Below are 21025 nucleotides of genomic sequence, written 5' to 3'. Positions count from 1 at the left end.
GGGCTCACAGCTGAACCCAAGTGAAGAAGCCCCTTCTTGCCTGCCGCCCTCAGCCAAAGGAACAAGGCCTGCATCTTACTGAGGAGGCTGAGGGGCGTCAAGGGGCGGGAGAGGACATCCCGAAAACTCTCCATCCATTCGCGCTGCTCCTTGTCGCTGGGGCAGGTGAAGATGAATCTCCGCTGCGGGGTGACGATGGTGATGCCGGCTTTCCAGCGATTCCCCCGGATGCCCTTAGGCAGGTCTTCAGACACCTGGTACCCCTGCTCATCGCTCCCGAGAAATACCTGGCCCTGCTCAAAGGCGTCCTGAAAATAGAAGACACGGGTCGTCAGAGGCCACACCTGGGGCTGAGGGCCACCTGCAGGCCTGATAGCCCCCCAGGTCCATTTTGGTAAGAGGTGTGTGTGTTGGGTGGGGCTTCTGCTGGGGATTTCGGCTATAGATGGGACCCAGAATTTAAAAGGCTCAAACCATAAAAGGCATCACACAAGGCATCTGTTGAAACGGTACCTACTATTCACAGAGAGTTAACTCTGCACCATGGATTCAAGTACTTTACATGTAGTAACTCGTGTGATAATCCTCACAGCAACCTCTGAGGAAGGCAGTGTTATGAAGCCTATTTTCTGGAGGAAACTGAGGCACAGGATGCTCAGTGCTCTGCCCAGAGCGCACCCCTGAAGGTGGCAGGGCTGGAACCGGAGCCCAGACAGCCAAGGTCTAGAGCCCTCACTCCCAGCTGCTACACTCCACAGCCTCCGGCTGGAAGAGAGTCCTGCCGGGAAACACCTGTCTTAGCTACTGATACATCGGCAGCATTTTGGACACACATAAAGGACTTCCGGAAGGTGAGGGAGAGCACAGCTTCATGCACAAGACTGACTTAGAGACAAGTGACGATGGAGGTGTGCCTCTGGCTGGGCTTCTCCAGGCCTGTCGCTTCCCCATGGTCCCTGACCAGCACTGACTCCACCTCCGCCTGCAGGTGCACAGTGGCAGGGCCGGCAGTGGCTCTTACCAGCGGGTTCTTGTAATAGAGCAGCCTCCGCTCCTGGGGATCCAGGGCAAACCACCTCTTCTTGAAAGGCTCTCTCTGCTGCAAAAGAGGGAACCTCGTACCAGGAGGTGTGCCTCTGGCTGGGCTTCTCCAGGCCTGTCGCTTCCCCATGGTCCCTGACCAGCACTGACTCCACCTCCGCCTGCAGGTGCACAGTGGCAGGGCCGGCAGTGGCTCTTACCAGCGGGTTCTTGTAATAGAGCAGCCTCCGCTCCTGGGGATCCAGGGCAAACCACCTCTTCTTGAAAGGCTCTCTCTGCTGCAAAAGAGTGTGTGTGTGTGTGTGTGTGTGTGTGTGTGAGACAGAGGTCAGAGGGCCAGCCTGGGCCCCACGGTCGCACACCCCAGAGCCCCTCCCCGGGCCTAGAGCTCTGCAGGCTCCGCCCCCCCGCCCCATCCCACCCCCTCCCCCAGCCCCAGGTTCGCCCTGCTGCCTCCAGGTGCTGCCTGCGTGGGTTGGAAGAAGTATTTTCCCCCTTTCTCAGGCTGTGGACAAGAAGTCTCAGAAAAAGGAAGCTGGGAACTCAGAAGTGGCTTCTGAAAGCGCTGGCCTTGGCCGAATTCTATCTAGGTCAGGGGAAGGAAAGCCCCTGGCCAGAACCACGGGGAGGGCGGTGCCGCCAGCTGGTGAAGGAAGAGAACCTGCACCCCTTTTACAAGTTTTCCAGCTGCCTGAGGCTTTCTTCATCCCGATTGCCTAACACCTTTCACTGTCATCTTAACAAGCATCCTGTCAGCATATTACATCTTAAAAAAAAACAAAAACAAAAAACCACACGCGCTGGAACGCTGTCGCTTTGGGGTTCTTTCTTAAGGAGCTCCTCTACCTTTCCCTTCCTTTTCCCTTTCCCTCCTCCCTTCCCTGCTTCCACCCGTCACAACCCCCCCACCATCTCCATCTTCTGACTTTGAGCCTCGCCCTACCAGCATGCAGCTGGGCACCCAAGCATGGGTGTATATATAGGTTTGTTCTCTCAGACTGATCACTAGTCCCTGCGTCACTTGAACGGTCCCGGTAGGGCCCCAGCACAGAGCACACAAGGGTTCTGAAAAGTCAAAAGCTGTCCCCCAAGGAGTCCCTTTTCAGCTATGCTTTCCCAAGAGTAGGATCAGTTCGATGGTGTTAAGAGGACAGAAGCTAATGGTGATGTTGATAAAGCGGGAGGATGCCCACATATAGGGAGAAGCACCTGCAGCGATGCTGGACCACACTCCAGCCACCCGGTCTCCACTTGGTCCTCCACCCCCGGAACTCACAAACATCCATTTACTTCCCCTTCCTCCCTCCTCTCTGCCCCTGGTTCCCCATTTTCCCACCTCCCAAATTCTGCCCTACTGCCCACTGGGACAGGGGCCATGAAAGTCTCCCCGGGAGTGGAGGATATACCTTTGGACCAGTCTTTTCCATGAAGCCTTGCTTGAGGTAGTTCCTGGTGATGAGGGGCACGAGCTGGGGGAAGAAAGACACAGACTGACACCCCTGCCTCACACCCAGGAGCCCGAGGTTCCCCACCAAACTTGGCTCCCCCAAAATGGGGAAGTTTGGAATGGGGAAGGATGTGTATGCATGGTTCAGGGGGTTATATTTGGTATGGATGCAACAGTAACATTTCAACAGAGCCAGACAACAGCACCCCAGATGTCTGCAGAGCTTACCAGCACAGCCAAGTCTTGGTTTCAAGACTTAGTTTAAGGATTCCTTCAGCAACTCCAGGAGGAGGACACGGGCAAGGCTCTGAGGAGACCCTCCTGGTGTCAGGTGGGCATATCCTGAGGATCTACTGTGTGTCAGGCTCTGTGCGTAATTCTCAACCACACTGTGAGGTGGATATTATCATCTTTGTTGTATATATGAACACACCAGGCCTCAGAGAAGTGGTTGTGGATTTTCTCAAAGACATGTCACTGGTAGGATGAAGAGCTTTCACATCTAGAGGCGATGGACACCATACAGACACTAGTGGTACCCCTACCGTGACTCTGTGATGCTAAAGTATAAACATGGCAGAACCCTCTGATCAGGCCCTTGGCCAAGACCTGGTCATTGGTGGGGATTCTGACCCAGGGCCATAGGAGGTGATGGCAGGGTGGGCAAGTAGAGAAAGCTCTGGACTAGGAGTCAAGAGACCTGAGTTCTAGCTCCAGGTCTGACCTCAACCAGCTGTGTTACCTTGGTAAGACCTTATGCCTCTCTGGGCCTATCTCCCGCTATGTAATAAGGATACTGGCCTATGTGATCTGCAGGATCCCTTCCAACTTGCCATCCTATGCTCAGAGAAGCTTCCAGGGATTGATGCTGGGCGTCAATCTGGCAAGTCCAGAGTTTCAAGTGACAGCCCAGGTTTCTGAGAACACAGCACAGGGGTTCTCCAGAGCCTGAGCCCAGGGCAGGGACGAAGGGGACATGACATCTGGGAATAGGAATGGAAAGACTGAAAGGGAGAAAGGTTGTGAGCTCAAAACGAAAATATAAAGGACAACACTCCCCTTTCCCTAAAATGCATCCTGTAGGCTTTAATTCCTTCATTTGGAGAGAAGACAAGTCCTGACAGCTCAGTCGTCTGAACTGGAGCCAAAGCAGGGGGAGTCTAGGCCTCGGGAAGCCAATGGGAGAAGAAGGAAAAGCACGTGGATGGGGTTCTATTCACTGTACCTTAGACACCTGGCTCACTGGACTGACGGCAGCCCTGGAGGCAGGGATTGTCCTCATGGTGACAGATGAGTAAACTGGGGCTCAGAGAGGTGAGGGGACTTGTCCTACGTAACACATCAGCTTCTCTGACATTGGGTCCATGCGTTTTCTTATCACAGGACCACAACCCCACTTGGGTTCCCCAGGTTTCTGGCATCTGGATCCCTGAGCTTGAGCCAGGCCTCGGTGGTTGCCCAGAACCTCACGTCATATGTAGACATGGGGAGAAGAAAGATGGGGAGAGAGGTGGGCGGGGAGGAGACTGGGAGTGGATAAGGGGTAATGATGGTGGATGAGGGAGGCAAGAGGGCATTGAGGATGTTGGCCAAAGACCAGTTTCCTCCCCAGGGGTCAGCAGAGTTGGAGAGCTTTCCCAGACAAATGAGGCTGGGCATCTGCCCTTTGTCCTCCATCCTCTCCAGCCAGCAGTCAGCAACCCCAGTGCCCCGCCCACGGAAGCAGGCAGTCACCAGCTCCAGGTGCTGACCCTGCAGACCGGGAGGGCCCTGAGCCGGGTCTGGCTGGAACTGCTCCTAGCGAATTGCCATCTCAGTGCATCACTGGGTCTGGAATGGACCCCTGTTCCAGACACTTTGCTCCCTGCAAACTTGGGCGTTAAGGAACACTCGGGCTTTCAAGGAGGGTCTAACAGTTGGGATTAAGAAAGTCCCAAGACTGGGACTTCCCCGTTGGTCCAGTGGTAAAGAATCTGCCTGCCAATGCAGGGGACCTGGGTTCGATCCCTGGCGGGGGAACTAAGATCCCACAGGACGCAAGGCAGCTAAGCCCGCAGGCCACAACTACTGAGCTCGTGCGCCTCAACGAGAGAGCCCATGTGCTGCAAACTACAGAGCCCATGAGCCCTGGAACCCACGTGCCACAACTAGAGAGAGAAAACCCGCACGCCACAACTAGAAAGAAGCCCATGCGCCACAAAAAAGAGCCCACGCACCGCACCGAAAAGATCCCTCAGGCCTCAACGAAGATCCTGAGTGCTGCAACGAAGACCCGACGCAGCAAAAAAAAGAAAAGAAAGAAAATAAATAAATAAATAAAATAAATAAATATTAAAAGGAAAAAGAAAGTCCCAAGACTAACATGGTCTCTCCACCCCTATCTCTTACAAAATCCTCCTAGAGCAGGCCTAAGACAGGGACCAGAGTACAGCACCTCAGGGTTGGAAGGGACCCTGCAGATGACCCAGACCAAGCACCACCTTACAGATGTGGGAACAGATGCACAGAGAGGTGACTCAACCTGCAGTGGTCACACAGCAAGTTAGCAGCTGAACATCCACAAGAGCCTAGGCCTCCTCCAGCCCACTATACAGCTTCCCCAGCCAAGCCTGAGAGATGTAGATGGATGCTCCAGACGTCTGAGGACAATCAAATGACGTTCTCAGGCTCCCCATTACCTAGGCCATGAAAGGCAGACTGTTCCTGTTAGAATGATAATGGGAAAGATCCCACTACCTTCCTTATACCGGAATATGAAAGGGTAAAGGGGGGAATGTTCGAATGTGAAGAACACCTTTGGTTATGCACTTGACCTTCCTGGGACTCAGTTTCTCATCAGTGAAATGGGAATAGCCACACTCACCTAACTGCTGGCTGCAAGGGATTACTAGATAAAAGGGATTACAAGATAAAATGGGCTCAAAAGCACTCTATAAGCAGTATGTGAGGGACCATTCGTGCATTTTAGTGGGAGAAGGGGTGAGAAAGAGATGCTCCAATCCTGAGCCCCTTGACACTGTGGGTGGTAGCCATGCATCCCGAAGGGGAGAGCCTGACCCACTTTTTGGAGGCTGCCTTGCCAGGGGTGAGGCCATAACCCCCAGACTCCCCAGGAGAAAGCTTTTGGTTTCCCACTGAGGTCCCCAACCCCAAATCTCAAGGTCTTTCCTGCAAACAAACTGAGGCTGGCCTCTGAGTGTCTTCGAGGTCAGCAGACAAGAAGCAAGGGAGATGGCAGAGAGGAGATGTGGAAGTTGGGGTCTACATTTAGCTCACCTCAGGCTCCGGGAGCTCAGGAAAGGCCATTTTTAGGTATTGGAGACGGGCTGCACGGAGGGCATTGAACCAGTCCACTATCTCCTGCAGAGAAAAATACGAAGGACAGATGGACAGCCAATGAGACAGAGTGGTGGGGGAGCTGAGGCTGGAGGCAAGAAGCCAGCTGGATCTTCAGATCTGGGCACAGGCACGCACCCCCAGTCCCACTCAGGGGCCTGTGGGCTGATCACAGGCATCTGGGAGGACAGTGCCAGAGCCCAGGGGCATCACCTGAGCAAGTGGGAAGCCACTGACAGGGAGGTCCCCAGAGCCGTGGGAAACGACCAAGGCGAACGACATCGGAGTTATGCAGTGGCCTAGGACAGTGCTTGGCTCTTTCTAATGTGTGTATGAATCACCTGAGGATCTCATTAAAACGCAGATTTGGATCCAGCGGGTTTGGGGTGGGGCCTGAGATTCTGCATTCCTAACGAGCTCTCAGGTGATGTGACGCTGGTCATTGGGACACACTTTGAGAAGCAGGGGTCCTCAGATGTCAAAGACTGGCTCTCAGGTGGGGGCAGGTGCACCTGGGGATGCTCCTCCAATGCGGATGCTGATCACCTGGACTGCAACTTAGGCTAAAGCTGGCTTGGACCTTCTGTGTCCCTCTGGGAGAACGTCTCCCTCGGCAGTGTCCACCATCGTCTCTCACTTTATCCAGCTGGCTCTGCCTCTGCTCTGCCACGCTCCTTTCAGTCCTCCTTGTGGCAGCCAGAGTGACTTTTGAACTGCAAATCTAACAGAGTCTAGCTTAGAGTCCTCTCCACTACCCTCAGGAAGAGAGTCTAAGTTCTTTGCCCTCTGAGCTCCTTCCATTACAAAACCATTGCAATCCCTCCCCCTGTCCCAACACATGCTATTACCTTTTCCTGAAACACTCTGCCTCACCCAACTCTCTGCCCTCACCCCCGAAACACCTTTTTCCTAGAACATTCTACTCATCCTGAGGGTGAATTTAGATGTTGTAATAGATTTCTGCTCCACCCAAGCCCTGATTCTATGAGAACTGCCCCACCCATTTTCAGCCACACACAACCCACCCACAGTTGCAGCCACGCTTGCTGCTATGATCCTACCCACTCTTGACCACAGCAGCTGGACAAATGCAGAGGCCGGACAGGGCTTATCAGATTCTTTCTCCCTGGAATTTGGAATTGGGGAGCTAGCTGAAAGACTTGTTCAAATAGCTGCTGTGCTGCACTTAGATGTGATACGGTGATTGAGAAATTCATTTGAATTTGGTTTCAAAGGTATGAAACATCATTACCCTTTCTCTCTTGCAGGTCAGACTTGCTGGCCCCGTATTCCTGAGTTCGGAGCTCTCCTGTCCTGGGTGTTACGAAACTTCTAGAGGCTCAGGCACTAAGGGAATGGGACCATCCCATGAAAGACCCACCTAGGCCTCCACTTTGGAAGGGCTCTTTGGTCACAAACTGGTGGCTCCGGGGCAAAATCCAACCTGTATACAGGTTTGTTTGGCTCCTGAAGTTTTGTCTGTTTCAGTCCTCTATACAGATTTTCCTGTTTGCAACAGCCTTAAGGCTGTCCACTTTACTTTTCAATTGCCCACCTGGCTCCTGTGGGCATGAGTTTGAGCATCCCTCCCCCCCACCCATTTATGTCCATCTAAGGGAGAAGCTGGGGCATCAAGGGAAAGAGGAGACCGGCCCGAACCAGGTTGCCGGTTGCTCTACAACTGGGTCAGCGGTAGGGAGCCAGGTACCGTAATTGTCTGAGACCTTGGGCACTGCAGCAAAAGTCCTCGTAGCAGTCGTGCGGGTGGAGGGGTAGCCACTGGTATCCAGCCAGTCTGGACATGGGACTACAGCAGTGAGCCCAATGTGGACTGAAAACCAGGGATCTCCTCCATGCCTCCCACACTGCATAAGTCCCAAGATTCTGATAAAGCCAAGGGAGGGAGCCGAGAAAGATAACTGATAATAGATTTCTTGGCAATTTGGGGAATGAGATCGTTGAATTTAGAGAAACAAACAAGTGAGACATTACTCGCACTCCTGGTTTTATAGAACAATGTGTTCCTGTTACGAGTGTATTCTCTCTCTCTCTCTCTCTCTCTCTCTTAAACACACACACACACATCACAGCTCCTGATTCTAATTTCTCAGGAGGCCAAGCCATACTACTGGCCCTTGAAATAAACACTCCTGTATCTTTCCCATTTATGTCCTGTTTAAGCTGGTTGGAGTGTTCGCCTTTTCAGCATATTCACACAATTCTTAAATAGATGCTCCTTCCTTAAATAGATGCTCCTTCCATAAAAGGAAAGCCTTTTATGACTGCCCCTTTCCAGCCCCCCACCCCAGACTAGGCTACTTATATGTCTACTGTGTGTCCCTAGCACAGCCTCCAGCCCATCCTCACACAGCATCATCAGTGCCTATTTCCCCATCTGCCTCCCTCCCGAGACTCTGAGATCCCAGAACCCCACTCATGGCTCTGCCCCATTCACTACACACCCCAGTGCTGTGCACATTGCGGGGAGGAGCTCAATCAGGATTTACCGAAAGAGTGAATTCATGAATGCGTACATGATACAGATGTGAAATGACTCACAAGAGTCTGTCTTCTTCTGCAGCTGCCACAATCGTGAACAAATTACAGTAGCAACTAATGTTTACAGTGCACTTCACCATAATGAGATGCTTTCACGTTCATGGTTCATGGTCACTCAACTCTCAAAACCCCTCTGGGAGGTGGACGTTATCAACCATAAACAAGCAGACTTAGGAAGGGAAGGAACCTGCCCTAGTAACACAGCTGGGAGTGGCAGAACCAGGGCCCCAGCTTCTGACTCCAAACCCAGCTCTTCAGACGACACCAGGAAGTCAGCCCAGAATGTGGAGGGAGCGTGAAGCCTGCTGGGAGGGTGATCCATGGTCACCATCCCAGCGCTAGGGCCTTATGGGAAGATCTAGTCCCTGTATCTGGTTCCTGGCTCCTGCTGCCAAGGGTCCTTCCTCCAGCAGAGGCACCTGGGGAGGTGAAATGGGTGCAGGGCTCAGGAACCATTGGCTACGTGACTTTGAGCAAATTATTTAACATGCCCATGCCTCTGTAACACGGGATAAAACATTTCCAGGGTTGATCTGAAGATTAAGAAATGATGTAATAGTGACCGCCAAGAAGAGCACCTGGCACAGAATTAAAAAGAAACTCACAAAATGTCAGCCCCCACCTTTGCCCCTCCTCCCCTCAACTTAGCATCTCTGACCCTTGCCCGGTCACGTGACCCTGCTCATTTGGACCCAGCTTAATCTCTTGAACCTGTACTATTGGCCTGCTCTTCTCTGATGGAGTTGATTTCCTGGACCTTGAAGGGGTGCTTTTCCCAAACTTCAGTGTGCATAAGGATCACCTGGGGATCCTGTTAAAATGCAGCTTCTAATTCAGTAGGTTCGGGGTGGGCCCGAGACTCTAGTTCTAAGAAGCTCGCAGGTGATGGCTAATGCTGTTGGTGCCGGACCAAACGCTGAGAAGCAAGGCCGTGGAGTGCGCTGCTGCCCAAGCTTTGATCCATTCCTCCTCCCATATTTGGAATCTCCGGCCCCACCTGATTTGCCATCCCTGGGCATAGTCCCTTCTGCTAAGTGGGTGCCCCTTGACAGCTGTGCACCATCCAGACACACCCCCGGTACCCACCAGGTTGCTCTCCCTGATCTCGCTCTGCTTCACTTGTACCTCTGTCTCCAACTAGAGAGTGACAATAGGGAATTCCCTGGCATTCCAGTGGTTAGGACTTGGTGTTTTCACTGCCGTGGGCCCTGGTTGGGGAACTAAGATCCCACAAGCCACGTGGTGTGGCCAAAAAAAAAAAGTGACAATAGGTTATGGTGAGAACAGCAGCAGCAGATCTCAGGAGGCTGCTGTGCAAGGGGGTCAGCGAGCTGGAGGCTCTCACCTTCCCACTCTCGTGATACACAAACAGGTTCCTGACGTGGCCCTCTCTTCGGTAGGTGATCTGCAGCCCATGGGGGTTCCCTATCTTCTCTGTCTGGAAGGTGGCATTCAAGTCCTTGATGCTGATGACAGCTTTGGGCTCTTTACCCTAAAAGAGAGGAAGCAGATACTTAAGATGCTGACAGCAGGGTGACTTCTCATCACATTCGCCAGGGAGACTTACCTGCAAACAGATGATCCATATGGAACTCTGCATGGGTTTTAAATGTTCTTGCTCTAATATCAAGATGTACAGATATTCTACCGCTGTCCTGTATTCAGCCATCCCACCATTCCTGCTTAATCAGATTGGCCTCTCTGAGCTGAAAGGGGGCTTGGAAAGACCTTAACGTGGAACTTTTCAAAATTTTTAGCCAGAGAACTTTTTCTGAAACGGATCATCAGGAATTCCCTGGAGGTCCAGTGGTTAAGGCTTGGTGCTTCCACTGCAAGGGGCACGGGTTTGATCCCTGGTTGGGGAACTAAGATCCCACATGCCGTGTAGCCAAAAAAAAAAAAAAAAAAGAATTTGAAACAAATATCCATGGAAGGCAAACCTCTTCGGTAGGTGATCTGCAGCCCATGGGGGTTCCCTATCTTCTCTGTCTGGAAGGTGGCATTCAAGTCCTTGATGCTGATGACAGCTTTGGGCTCTTTACCCTAAAAGAGAGGAAGCAGATACTTAAGATGCTGACAGCAGGGTGACTTCTCATCACATTCGCCAGGGAGACTTACCTGCAAACAGATGATCCATATGGAACTCTGCATGGGTTTTAAATGTTCTTGCTCTAATATCAAGATGTACAGATATTCTACCGCTGTCCTGTATTCAGCCATCCCACCATTCCTGCTTAATCAGATTGGCCTCTCTGAGCTGAAAGGGGGCTTGGAAAGACCTTAACGTGGAACTTTTCAAAATTTTTAGCCAGAGAACTTTTTCTGAAACGGATCATCAGGAATTCCCTGGAGGTCCAGTGGTTAAGGCTTGGTGCTTCCACTGCAAGGGGCACGGGTTTGATCCCTGGTTGGGGAACTAAGATCCCACATGCCGTGTAGCCAAAAAAAAAAAAAAAAAAAAGAATTTGAAACAAATATCCATGGAAGGCAAACAAATAAAATAGATAAAACAAACAGATAAAAGCAGGTGTGGGGGCCTCCCACCCTCCCACCCTCCACCCTGTTCTCAGGGTCTGGACACAATTCCAGCACTCACTGGTGCTAAGAAGGCAAAGGGAAAACAAGTGCTTCCTTTCATAACTGATAAGAGAGAAAAATGATACCAACACTCTAGTCCCATAATAGCTGTTACCCACATGCAGCTATTAAAATTAAAACTACATAAAATTAAGACTTTAGTTCCTTAGTCACACGTAGTCCCATTTCAAGTGCTCGGCGGCCACCTGTGGCTAGTGGCTAGGGTACTGGACAGGTGCTAACATAGAAAATTTCCATCACTGAAGAAAGTTCTAGTGGACAGTCTTCTCTAGAGGGAAATTTGGTCATATTTACTAAAACGTTGAGTGTTTTGCTTTGACCCACAATTTCACATCTAAGAATCTATCTGAGGAAGTAATTGCATTACTATGCAAACATGTATGTCAAAAGATGTTTACTGCCATGTTGCTTATAACAGTAAAAAAAAAAAAAAGAAATTATTTAAATGTCCATCAATGATAATGGGCTAAATAAATAAATCGTGGCAAATCCACACAATAAAATATCACAGAATTTTTTAAAGGAAAATTTAAATCAATATTACTAGTATGAAACAATGTCCATGATATCCATGTGTGAGAAATTCCAAGTCCAAGAACTGGATGTATAGTAGGAACCTATTAATGCAAAAGTTATATACATATATATATGCATATACTATATGCATATAGTATATGTATAATGTACATAAACTATATGTATATACTATATGTTTATTTGCACATACATAAGAAGTATGGACAGATTTACACCAACACTCTTCACAATGGTTTTCTTGAAAGATTACTGGACGACTTTCCTTTTAAAATATTTACTATGAAAAATACTAAAAATACAAAAAAAGTGTATTTAATTTTGTCAATATTGTTCCCAAAAAGGAAATTTGTTTAAAAAATACATTACTAATAAAGCCAAAATCCCTTTAATTACTACTTACCCTGTCCCTTTCCCCTCCTCCATTCCTCACAGTCAATCACTGTCGTGAGTTTGATGTTCATCTTTCTAGTTCACTTTTTACACTTTTATACACACATACACATACCCATGAACAATACATAGTGTTGTTTTGTGTGGCTTTAATTCACATAAATGGTATCACATTATATGGATCATTCTACATCTTGCTTTTGTCACTCAACGTTTTATCTCTGTCCATGTTGAGATATACCAATCTACTTGGCTATACCAAAAGTTATCAATCTATGTTCCTGTTGACAGATACGGAGATTGTTTCTGATTTTTTGCTGCTGTCAGCTTGTATCCCTGGTATACCTCCGTGAGAGTGTCTCTAGGTCACAATTAGGAATGGAATTGCTAGCTCACAAGTGTGTACAACTTTGACTTACTGAAAACTGCCAAATTATTTTGCTAATGGCTCTCCACAGTGGTTGCACCAATGTACATACTGGAAGTAAATTTCCATCAATAACACAGAAGATTTCCCCTTTCCCCATATCCTCACCAACACTCAATGCTGCCAGTTATTTAAACATTTTTGCCAGTATGAAGGGTTTGAAATGGAATCTCATTGTTAATTTCTTATTCAACTTAATTGAGGTATAATTTATAAGCAATAAATGGAACTCACTTTAAGAGTACAGTTTTTTGACAAGCGTATATACCCATGTAACCACCACCACAATCAAGATCTAGAACATCACTATTACCCTAAAAGAGTTCCTTTTGCTCCTTTGCATCAGTCCCGACCCCACCCCAATCCCAATCACTTATCTGCTTTCTACTGGTATAGTTTTGTCTGTTCTGAAATTGCATATTAATGGAATTATACAGTACATACTCCTGTATAAGTCTTCTTTGGCTCAGAATAATATTTTTTAGATTGATCCACATTGTTGCATTTATTAGTAGCTTGTCCTTGTTTATTGCTGGGTAATATTCCATTCTATGGATATACTACAATTTTTTTTTTGCTGTACGCAGGCCTCTCACTGTTGTGGCCTCTCCCGTTGTGGAGCACAGGCCCCTGCATCAGCAGGCGGACTCTCAACCACTGCGCCACCAGGGAAGCCCAACATACTACAATTTTTTAATTCATTCATTTGTGGATGAACATTTGGGTACCTTCCAGGTTTGGGCTATTACAAATAAAACTTCTGTGAACAAGATTTGTGGACAAATTTTGTTGTGGACATATGTTTTTGTAAATACCTAGGAGTGGAAAATCTGGGTTATATGATTAAGTGTACATTTAACTTTATTAGAAATTGCCAAATTGTTTTCCAAAGAGGTTGTATCATTTTATGTCCCACCAGCAATGAGAGTTCCAGTTTCTCCATATCCTTGTCAACACTTGGTGTTGTCAACCTTTTTTAATTTTAGCCATTCTGGTGGCTACATAGTATATCTCATTGTGATTTTAATTTTCATTTCCTTGACTGCCAGAGAGATTGGGCTTCTTTTCCTGTATTTATCAGGCATTTTGGTTTCCTTTTCTGTGAACTACCAAACCATTTCCTTTTCCTCTTCTGCCAATGGATTGTTTTTTTCTTCTTCATTTTTAGGGTTTTAAAAAAATGTGATCTGGGTATTAATATTTTGCTATGTTGAAATATCTTCTGAGTTTTGCTTTCTTTAAACTTCACTTTTTTGTATTACCCAAAATATTCACATAAAAATGAGTTACCTTTATAATTTAAAACTTTTCCATTTGGGTAAAGAAATTTAAAAAAAGAACAAAGGCAACTTGTTCTATTTTTAGACGGCTTTAGACTGAACAGGCTTAGGACTGAGAAACAGATCAACTTTTTCCAACCAAGGATGAGACTCACATCCTAACTCACAACAGCTACTGGGGTTTGGTGGCTGCTCCTAACTCTGTAGCAGCACTTTTTCTTCTTGCCTTTTGTACCTGCAATATTTTTCAGTGATTTAAACTGAAGACTGAGAAGAAATCCCTACTCTCTCTTGGAGGGTTAATACTCTTCATCCCCCATCATTTTTCATCTGGGCCCAGACTGAGGCCACACTGGACAGATCTTCTGGCATTGCTCTGGTCCATCCAGGAAAGCAACAGGGGACATAAATAGTAATTTCTGCATGTAGGAAATGGAGTAAGATGAAGGCTAAAGTGCTCAGAGCTTGTCCTTCTCTTACTTTCTTGGCCATTCCTTCACATTCTCTTTGCTGGAAACTTCTTATCTTTCCTCTAAATATTGGAATATCCCAGGGCTCAGTGTGACAGATAATCTACAAAGATGGGCCTCTCCAATTCCTTCCCTCCTAGTGTGCACATGCCACTCTACCCATAAAGAGGTGGAATCTATATCCCCTCCTCTTAAATTGGAGCTGGTTGCATGACTTGCTTTGACTAACAGAAGGCAGTTCCTGGCCTAACCTTTGAGAGGCCTGGCAGCATTCTCATTTGCTCGGGGAAAGCCGGCCGCCATGCTGTAACAAAGCTTGAGCTGGACTCCTGAACGAGGAACAATCACAGAGAGAGAAGGCACAAGGAGGATGCCAAAGCAGCTGACATGTGAGTGAAGGCTTCCTGGGTCTCCTAGCGGAGCCCGACCACTCCACTGATGCCACATGGAGTAGACGGGAGAAGCCACTGCTGCTCAAATTCCTGACCCACAGGATTGTGAGACATGATAGACTGATGTTTTGAGCCACTAAGTTTTAGGGTGGTGTGTCACTCAGCAACAAATAACTAAAATACTCAGTCCTCCGACATCTTTTCTCATCCACCCCCACCCCCTGCTTAGGTGACTCCAGCCAGTCCGGTTGCTAAACCAGTTTACATGCTGATGACTCCAGCTCCAAACTCTCCCCAAATCTCTAGACTCAGAACTTCCGAGAACTTCTTTCTCAGTCTCTATTTGTATGACTAATAAGCATCTCAAAAACGGGAAAGGAACTCTTGATCGTCCCCGTAGGGAGCTGAGTCTTTGCCATCTCAGCAAATGACAAATCTAGACTTCTAGTTGCATAAGGCAAAAATCTGGGAATCATTCCTGATTCTGCTGACTTTCACACTCCGTGTCCAATCCTTCAGTAGATCCCACTGGCTCTATTTCCATACACGTAGAATCTGACCACTTCGAACCAGCTCCATCACCATTATCCTGATCTAACCCATTATTCCTCGCTTGGATTATTGCAATAGCTTCCTAACTGGCTTCTCTGTTTCCACCCTCGCCTCCCCACTGCTCCATTCTCGCCCCGGTAGCAGCCAAGCTGGTCAAGGGAAGATCCCACATGAAGCGGAGCAACTAAGCCCCTGCGCTTATGAGCCACAACTACTGAAGCCCGTGCACCTAGAGCCCGTGCTCCACAGCAAGAGAAGCCACCGCAATGAGAAGCCCGTGTACCGCAATGAAGAGTAGCCCCCGCTCGCCGCAACTACAGAAAGCCCGTGTGCAGCAATGAAGACCCAACACAGCCAAAAATAAACAAAAATTTTTTTAAAAAAGACCATATATTGTATGATTCCATTTGTATGAAATGTCCAGAATATGCAAATCTATAGAGTTAGAAAGTAGATTAGTGGTTGCCTAGGGCTGGGGGAGGGGAGTGAAGTGGAGAACTAGAGCTAACACGTGTGGGGTTTCTTTTTAGGGTAATGAAAATGTTCTAAAATTGATTGTGGTGATAGTTGCACAACTCCATGAATATACTGAAAGCCCGTGTCCCCTGCGTCGGCAGGCGGACTCTCAACCACTGCGCCACCAGGGAAGCCCTGAAAGCTATTAATTATACACTTTAAATGGGTGACTCCAATGGTGTGTGAATTTATATTTCAATAAAGCTGTTTCCAAAGAAAAATCCCGAGTCTTCCTATGGCCTCTGAAGTCTCCCACAATGTGAGCTCATCTCGCTCCATTTTTTTCTTGCTCACTCTGCACCAGGCACTCTGGCCTCCTTCATGTCCTCTAGACTCACCAAATACATTCCCAGCTCAAGCCAGGGCTACGGCTCATGGTTGGGCAGTTTGTGCACTGAACAAAAAGCCCCCGGCTGAAGGTACAAGTGAGAACTGCCATCCAGGCTTCTGCTTGCCTAGACAGGGACCAGGGCTGCACCCTCTCAGAGGGGTCATCTTTTCTAATCAGCACACATGACCATGCTCAGGGCTTCTGTACATACTGTTCCCTCTATTTCTACCCTTCGCCCACAAATCCACATAACTCACATTTATTCAGTTCTCTGCTCAGATGTCATCAGAGAGGCCTCCCCTGACCACCTGTCGTAGCACCTCCCTCTACCCCACGCTCTAACTCTTCACCCTCTTTTATTTTACTTCATATAACTTATTGCCACTGGATAGATTATGTATTGATGTATGTTTTGGTTACACCTGTCTCCATCCACTAGAATGGAAGCCCCAGGAGAAGAGGAACTTCGTTTAGTTTATTGCTGTATCCCCAGTTCCTGGAATAAGGTCTAGCATAGTAGGTGCTCAATAAATATTTCTTAAGTACATAAATAAATGAAATAAAAATCAAGTGAACATCAAAGGCTTAATCATGGACCAGTCTAAGCCCATTCTAGGTGAAGAGAAGGTGTGGTTTTTAGTGGACTGGATGGATTGTATAACAAGGAAAAGTAGCAGCGTGTGGTACCTAAGTCTCAGTGGCTGAGCTCATACACGAGACCAGGCATTATTGATCAAAATGTAGACCTGGGACTTCCCTGGTGGTGCAGTGGATAAGAATCCACCTGCCGGTGCAGGGGACACGGGTTCGAGCCCTGGTCTGGGAAGACCACACATGCCGCGGAGCAACTAAGCCCATGCACCGCAACTACTGAGCCTGCACGCTACAGCCCATAAGCCACAACTACTGAAGCCCACATGCCACAACTACTGAAGCCCACGTGCCACAACTATTGAAGCCCACGCATCTAGAGCCCATGCTCCGCCACAAGAGAAGCCACCACAATGAGAAGCCCGCACACCGCAACAAAGTGTAGCCCCCCTTCACCGCAACTAGAGAAAGCCTGCGTGCAGCAACGAAGACCCAACACAGCCAAAAATAAAAAAAATAAATAAAAATGTAGACCTGAGTGGGGTGAGAGCCAGCGCAAGGGGAGGAGTAAGAAAAGACTTACCTCTTCTTTAGTGTAGTACTTCAGGAGGCCTTCTCTTGCCAGGAGGACAAATCTCCTTTTCAGGAACTGTGCGTTGTCCCTTCCCCGCTTCCATAGGAAACCTTCTCGGTTACCTTCCACCAAGGATGAGAAAGAGTGAACACTCACAGCTTCAAGACAAACAAGCAACTCATGAACCCCGTACCGTATGGTCTCAGGGGTGGAATGAACCTCTCACCTGCTGCTAAAATGTCTAGGATCTAATTTAGCTATTTCAGCTGCAGGACATGGGGGTCCTGTCTGGGGTCAAATTTGCAATGTTGTATGATTTCAGTTGGGCTCCCCTTAACTTTCTTCCTTGGTTGTTTCCTAAGAAGCCATAGTAAACTCTTAAGTAGGCTAAATCCTAAGAAACTGGATTAATTCTGAAGGAGGCCCAACTTCACGTTGACATCAGCCTAATGAAACTCTCCAGAGTGTGAGAATAAAGAGTGACCTCTGGGCTCCTGCTGGTAGATGAATACTCTGTGCTCCTGGCCACTCGGAGAGCTGAGCACTCGCTGCCTCTGGTCCTCAAAGAGCAGTTTTGTATACTTTGCTCTCTGGGTCAGTGTCAGCTTGGACCCAGAGTAGCAGGGCAGAAACTGCCACAGGTTCAGGGCCACCGATGAGGTTGTGCCCTACACAAAGGCAGGAAGGGAAGTGAAATCCAGTCCATGAACCTTCCCAAGGCTTGTGCTACACCAGGGGTTACATTAGCCAGAAGCCGGGTGTCTATTTCTTCCTGGTCTGCCCGGTGGGTGAGTCTTTTTGCAATTTGTACTGAAGACTCCATACACCCTGTGGCCCTGCAAGGACCTGAGACGAATGTGTTTCTCAGCCACTCAGACCATAAAACCCCACCAGCCAATGTGCTGCTATTTCAGAGACAGAGGAACCCACACCTTGGCCTCTGAGGCCAGAGCAAGGGTGGCAGGTATATCTCTGCTGACCTTGCTCCTAATACTCAGGCACTTTGTTTTCTAGAACTCATCAGAACTAGCCCTCAAAAGATGATGAAAATAACTTTACCTGGGGGTGAGATTGTTTTCCCCTCAGCCATAAACTCCTGTCTCTCATACTTTGCTCGAATCCATTGTTCCTTTAAGACCCTAAAAAGAGAGAATCTTTAGTCAGCTGTGTCTGATGCATCCTCTTCCCATGGCAACTTTCTGAGACCCCGCAGCGGAGGATGGGCGCACCACAGCAGCTGCCCGGCTGCCTGCTCAGCCTAGCCAGGGATTCTCTGCCTGGGTACTATTAACATTTGGGACCGGGTGATTCTTAGTGGTGGGGGGATGTCTCGTGCTTTGTAGGATGTCTAGCAGTATCTCTGCTCATCCTCCACCCCCTCGATGCCAGTGGCACCCCCTCCCCAGTTGTGACACCCCAAAATGTCTTCAGACATTGCCAGTGTCTCCCCAGGGGGAAATATCTCCCCCAGTGGGCTATATGCACACCACTATATCATTCCAACCTCAGCCTCAGCCCTCTAGGTCAATGAGACAGATAACAGCTCCCCTGGACCATCTACTCTGCCACATCCCACTGCGTGTTCATGAGCTTAAGCCAGGAGAGTCCAAGAGCCTCTTCCTGTGGCCCACCCATGAGATCCGAGCATGCTACACTGCACAGAGCAGTGGTCTTAGGGTCTGACCACCTGGGACCTGGTCCCACTCTACCATTTAGCCACTGTGTGACCAAGGGCAAGTTACTTAACTCCTCTGAACTTGGGGAGTATGCCAATAATATTATACCTACCTACCCCTGAGGGTTGTTGAGAGGTTTAAATGCATACAAAGTGGCTTGTACTGTGCAGAGCACATAGTAGGTGCTTAGATGGGGCCTAAGCAGCTGCTTTGGAGCAACACTGAGCTCAGGTGGGACAGCTCAGGTGGGATTCCGTAGAAAGTATAAGAGCTGAAACACATTTGTTCTGCTAAAATACCGGCGGCTTCTTAATCAAGTTAGTTATCACCTGTAGGCTATAAGAACATCAAGTCAAAGGGACAGATCCTAAAGAAAATGCCCCATTTCACAGCTGTGGAAACTGAGTCCCAGAGGGGGCAAGTGACAACCCAAGCTATGAAGGTGGAGAGGGGCTTTCATCAGGTCTGTCTGTTCTCCATGACATTACCAAATGTTTTCCTGGCTCCACCTGCTGGGCATGTCTGTAGAAGAGACCACCACACAGGAGATGGGGTAGTGGTGGTGGTGGGGGACCAGGAAATCACCCACTCACATGCAGTCGTTGGCCTGGGGGATATAGTAGAAAGCAGGAACTCTGGCTTCATACTTCGCCTTCACTCGGAGGTTCCCGTTGTGGGTCATAAACTGCAAGACAACAGCAACTTGGGGTAAGGTTAGAACTTGAAAAAACGTGAAATGAAACCACGGTCTACCCTGAAGGCCACTGTTCTCACTGGCTCCTGGGCTGAGTCAGGAGACACTCCTCCCGGAGTTTGACACATTTCCCCTCCTCCCCGCCACCCCACCCAGCTTGATCATCTGTGCTGCTGGGAAGCCCCAACCTGGAGCAATAAGGTGCTGTAACAACCATGCTTCATACAGGCAGAGCACTTTACAGCTCTCCTGCATTAGTTCATTCGATCCGCTCAACCACTATAATATTACCATCCCCATTTTAGAGGTGAGGACACTGAGGCTCAGAGAGGTTAGGTGACTTACCCAAGGTGACACAGCTAGTCAGTGGAGAGCTGTGATTTGAACCCAGACCTGTTAACTCCAAAGCTCATGTTCTTTCTCCCACCCCCTCCACAGATGGCCAGGACCACCAGCAGCAGTCCCTGCAAGTCTGCAGGAGATAGATGGAGCTGGAGGATGGAAGAAGTTCAGTGCTCACCCCATAGAGTATGTAGGTCAGGAAGATCACTGGGGGCCTTTGGCACCCAAGAGACCCAGAGGCAGATGTGCCAGGAGTGGCCCTGGCCAACAGCACTCAGTAACAGCAGTGGCATATCTGGGGTGAGGGCATGTGTGGAAAAAACATCAGGTTTTTAATCCATGTCCCTTGGGCAGTGTGAACCCTATTCTCCCCTTCCCCAGTGGCCACTTGGCTGTGTCGCAGGATTTGCATGGGCTTTGGATCTCAGCAGAGCAGGGTTCGCATCCCAGCTGCGCCATTTATTCACCGAGTGACGCTTGGGCAATACTTAAGCCCCTGAGCTTCAGGGATCTCACCCGTGAAGATGAAGAAGACGTAACAGGAGAGTGATAAGGTACAAAGAAACGACCCTCAGGTTTAGGTGCCGGCTTCCAGTCTTTCTCCTGCACTAGAATGTAAGCTCCATGTGAGCAGAGACTTTATCTTGTTCACTGCTCTCTCCTATACCCAGCATATGTAGGCTTACAGTAACGTGTGGAATGAATGAGTAAAGTATCTAGCCCAGTGGTCTAGCACAGTGCATGGCACAGATGGGTACTCAGTAAACATGGGTCTGCTTCCCCAATAGTCCTTGAAATCCTCAGCTAACCAGCCCAGTCTAGTACTGCCTGCTTTCTGAAGGTTTTCTGGCCAGAATGGTGTTATCTGGGCTTCAGGTGTCCTCCATCTTTGTAGGTCAGGAGAAAAAAGTGGTCCCCTCCCTGGCTAGGGGGACTGGAGGAGGCCTATGAACCATGAATCAGGATACTTCTGTTATAGTCCAGGATTTCAGCTAATGAGAACAGCAGCTGTTAATTGACTATTTACTTTGTACCTGCCTTGAGCCTGCATTTAATCCTTACAGCAGCTCTATGAAGGGGTAGTGGTATCTTTATAATACAGATGTGGAGGGCTTCCCTGGTGGCGCAGTGGTTGAGAGTCTGCCTGCCGATGCAGGGGACACGGGTTCGTGCCCCAGTCCGGGACGATCCCACATGCCGCGGAGCGGCTGGGCCCGTGTGCCATGGCCGCTGAGCCTGCGCATCCGGAGCCTGTGCTCCACGACGGGAGAG

General features: G+C 48.8%; 1 protein-coding gene across 1 annotated transcript in view; it reads right to left on the bottom strand.

The window, feature by feature from the left end:
• Positions 1-8: 8 nt before the first annotated feature.
• Positions 9-21025, bottom strand: part of ADAP2 (ArfGAP with dual PH domains 2) — a gene marked incomplete at its 3' end in the record, with an annotated part of 22754 nt that continues 1737 nt past the window's right edge. Inside the window, exons 3-10 of the mRNA XM_055083606.1 lie at positions 19311-19402; positions 18101-18180; positions 17051-17163; positions 9729-9875; positions 5765-5848; positions 2448-2510; positions 1242-1319; positions 9-308 (exon numbers count right to left, since the gene is read on the bottom strand). Coding sequence (XP_054939581.1) covers positions 9-308; positions 1242-1319; positions 2448-2510; positions 5765-5848; positions 9729-9875; positions 17051-17163; positions 18101-18180; positions 19311-19402 — 957 coding nt within the window. The remainder of the gene's footprint in view (positions 309-1241; positions 1320-2447; positions 2511-5764; positions 5849-9728; positions 9876-17050; positions 17164-18100; positions 18181-19310; positions 19403-21025) is intronic.

This window comes from Physeter macrocephalus, unplaced genomic scaffold, assembly GCF_002837175.3.
Source record: "Physeter macrocephalus isolate SW-GA unplaced genomic scaffold, ASM283717v5 random_1001, whole genome shotgun sequence".
NCBI lineage: Eukaryota > Metazoa > Chordata > Mammalia > Artiodactyla > Physeteridae > Physeter > Physeter macrocephalus.
The sequence above is the reverse complement of the archived record's forward strand: the minus strand, read 5'-3'. Positions and strand labels throughout refer to the sequence as shown.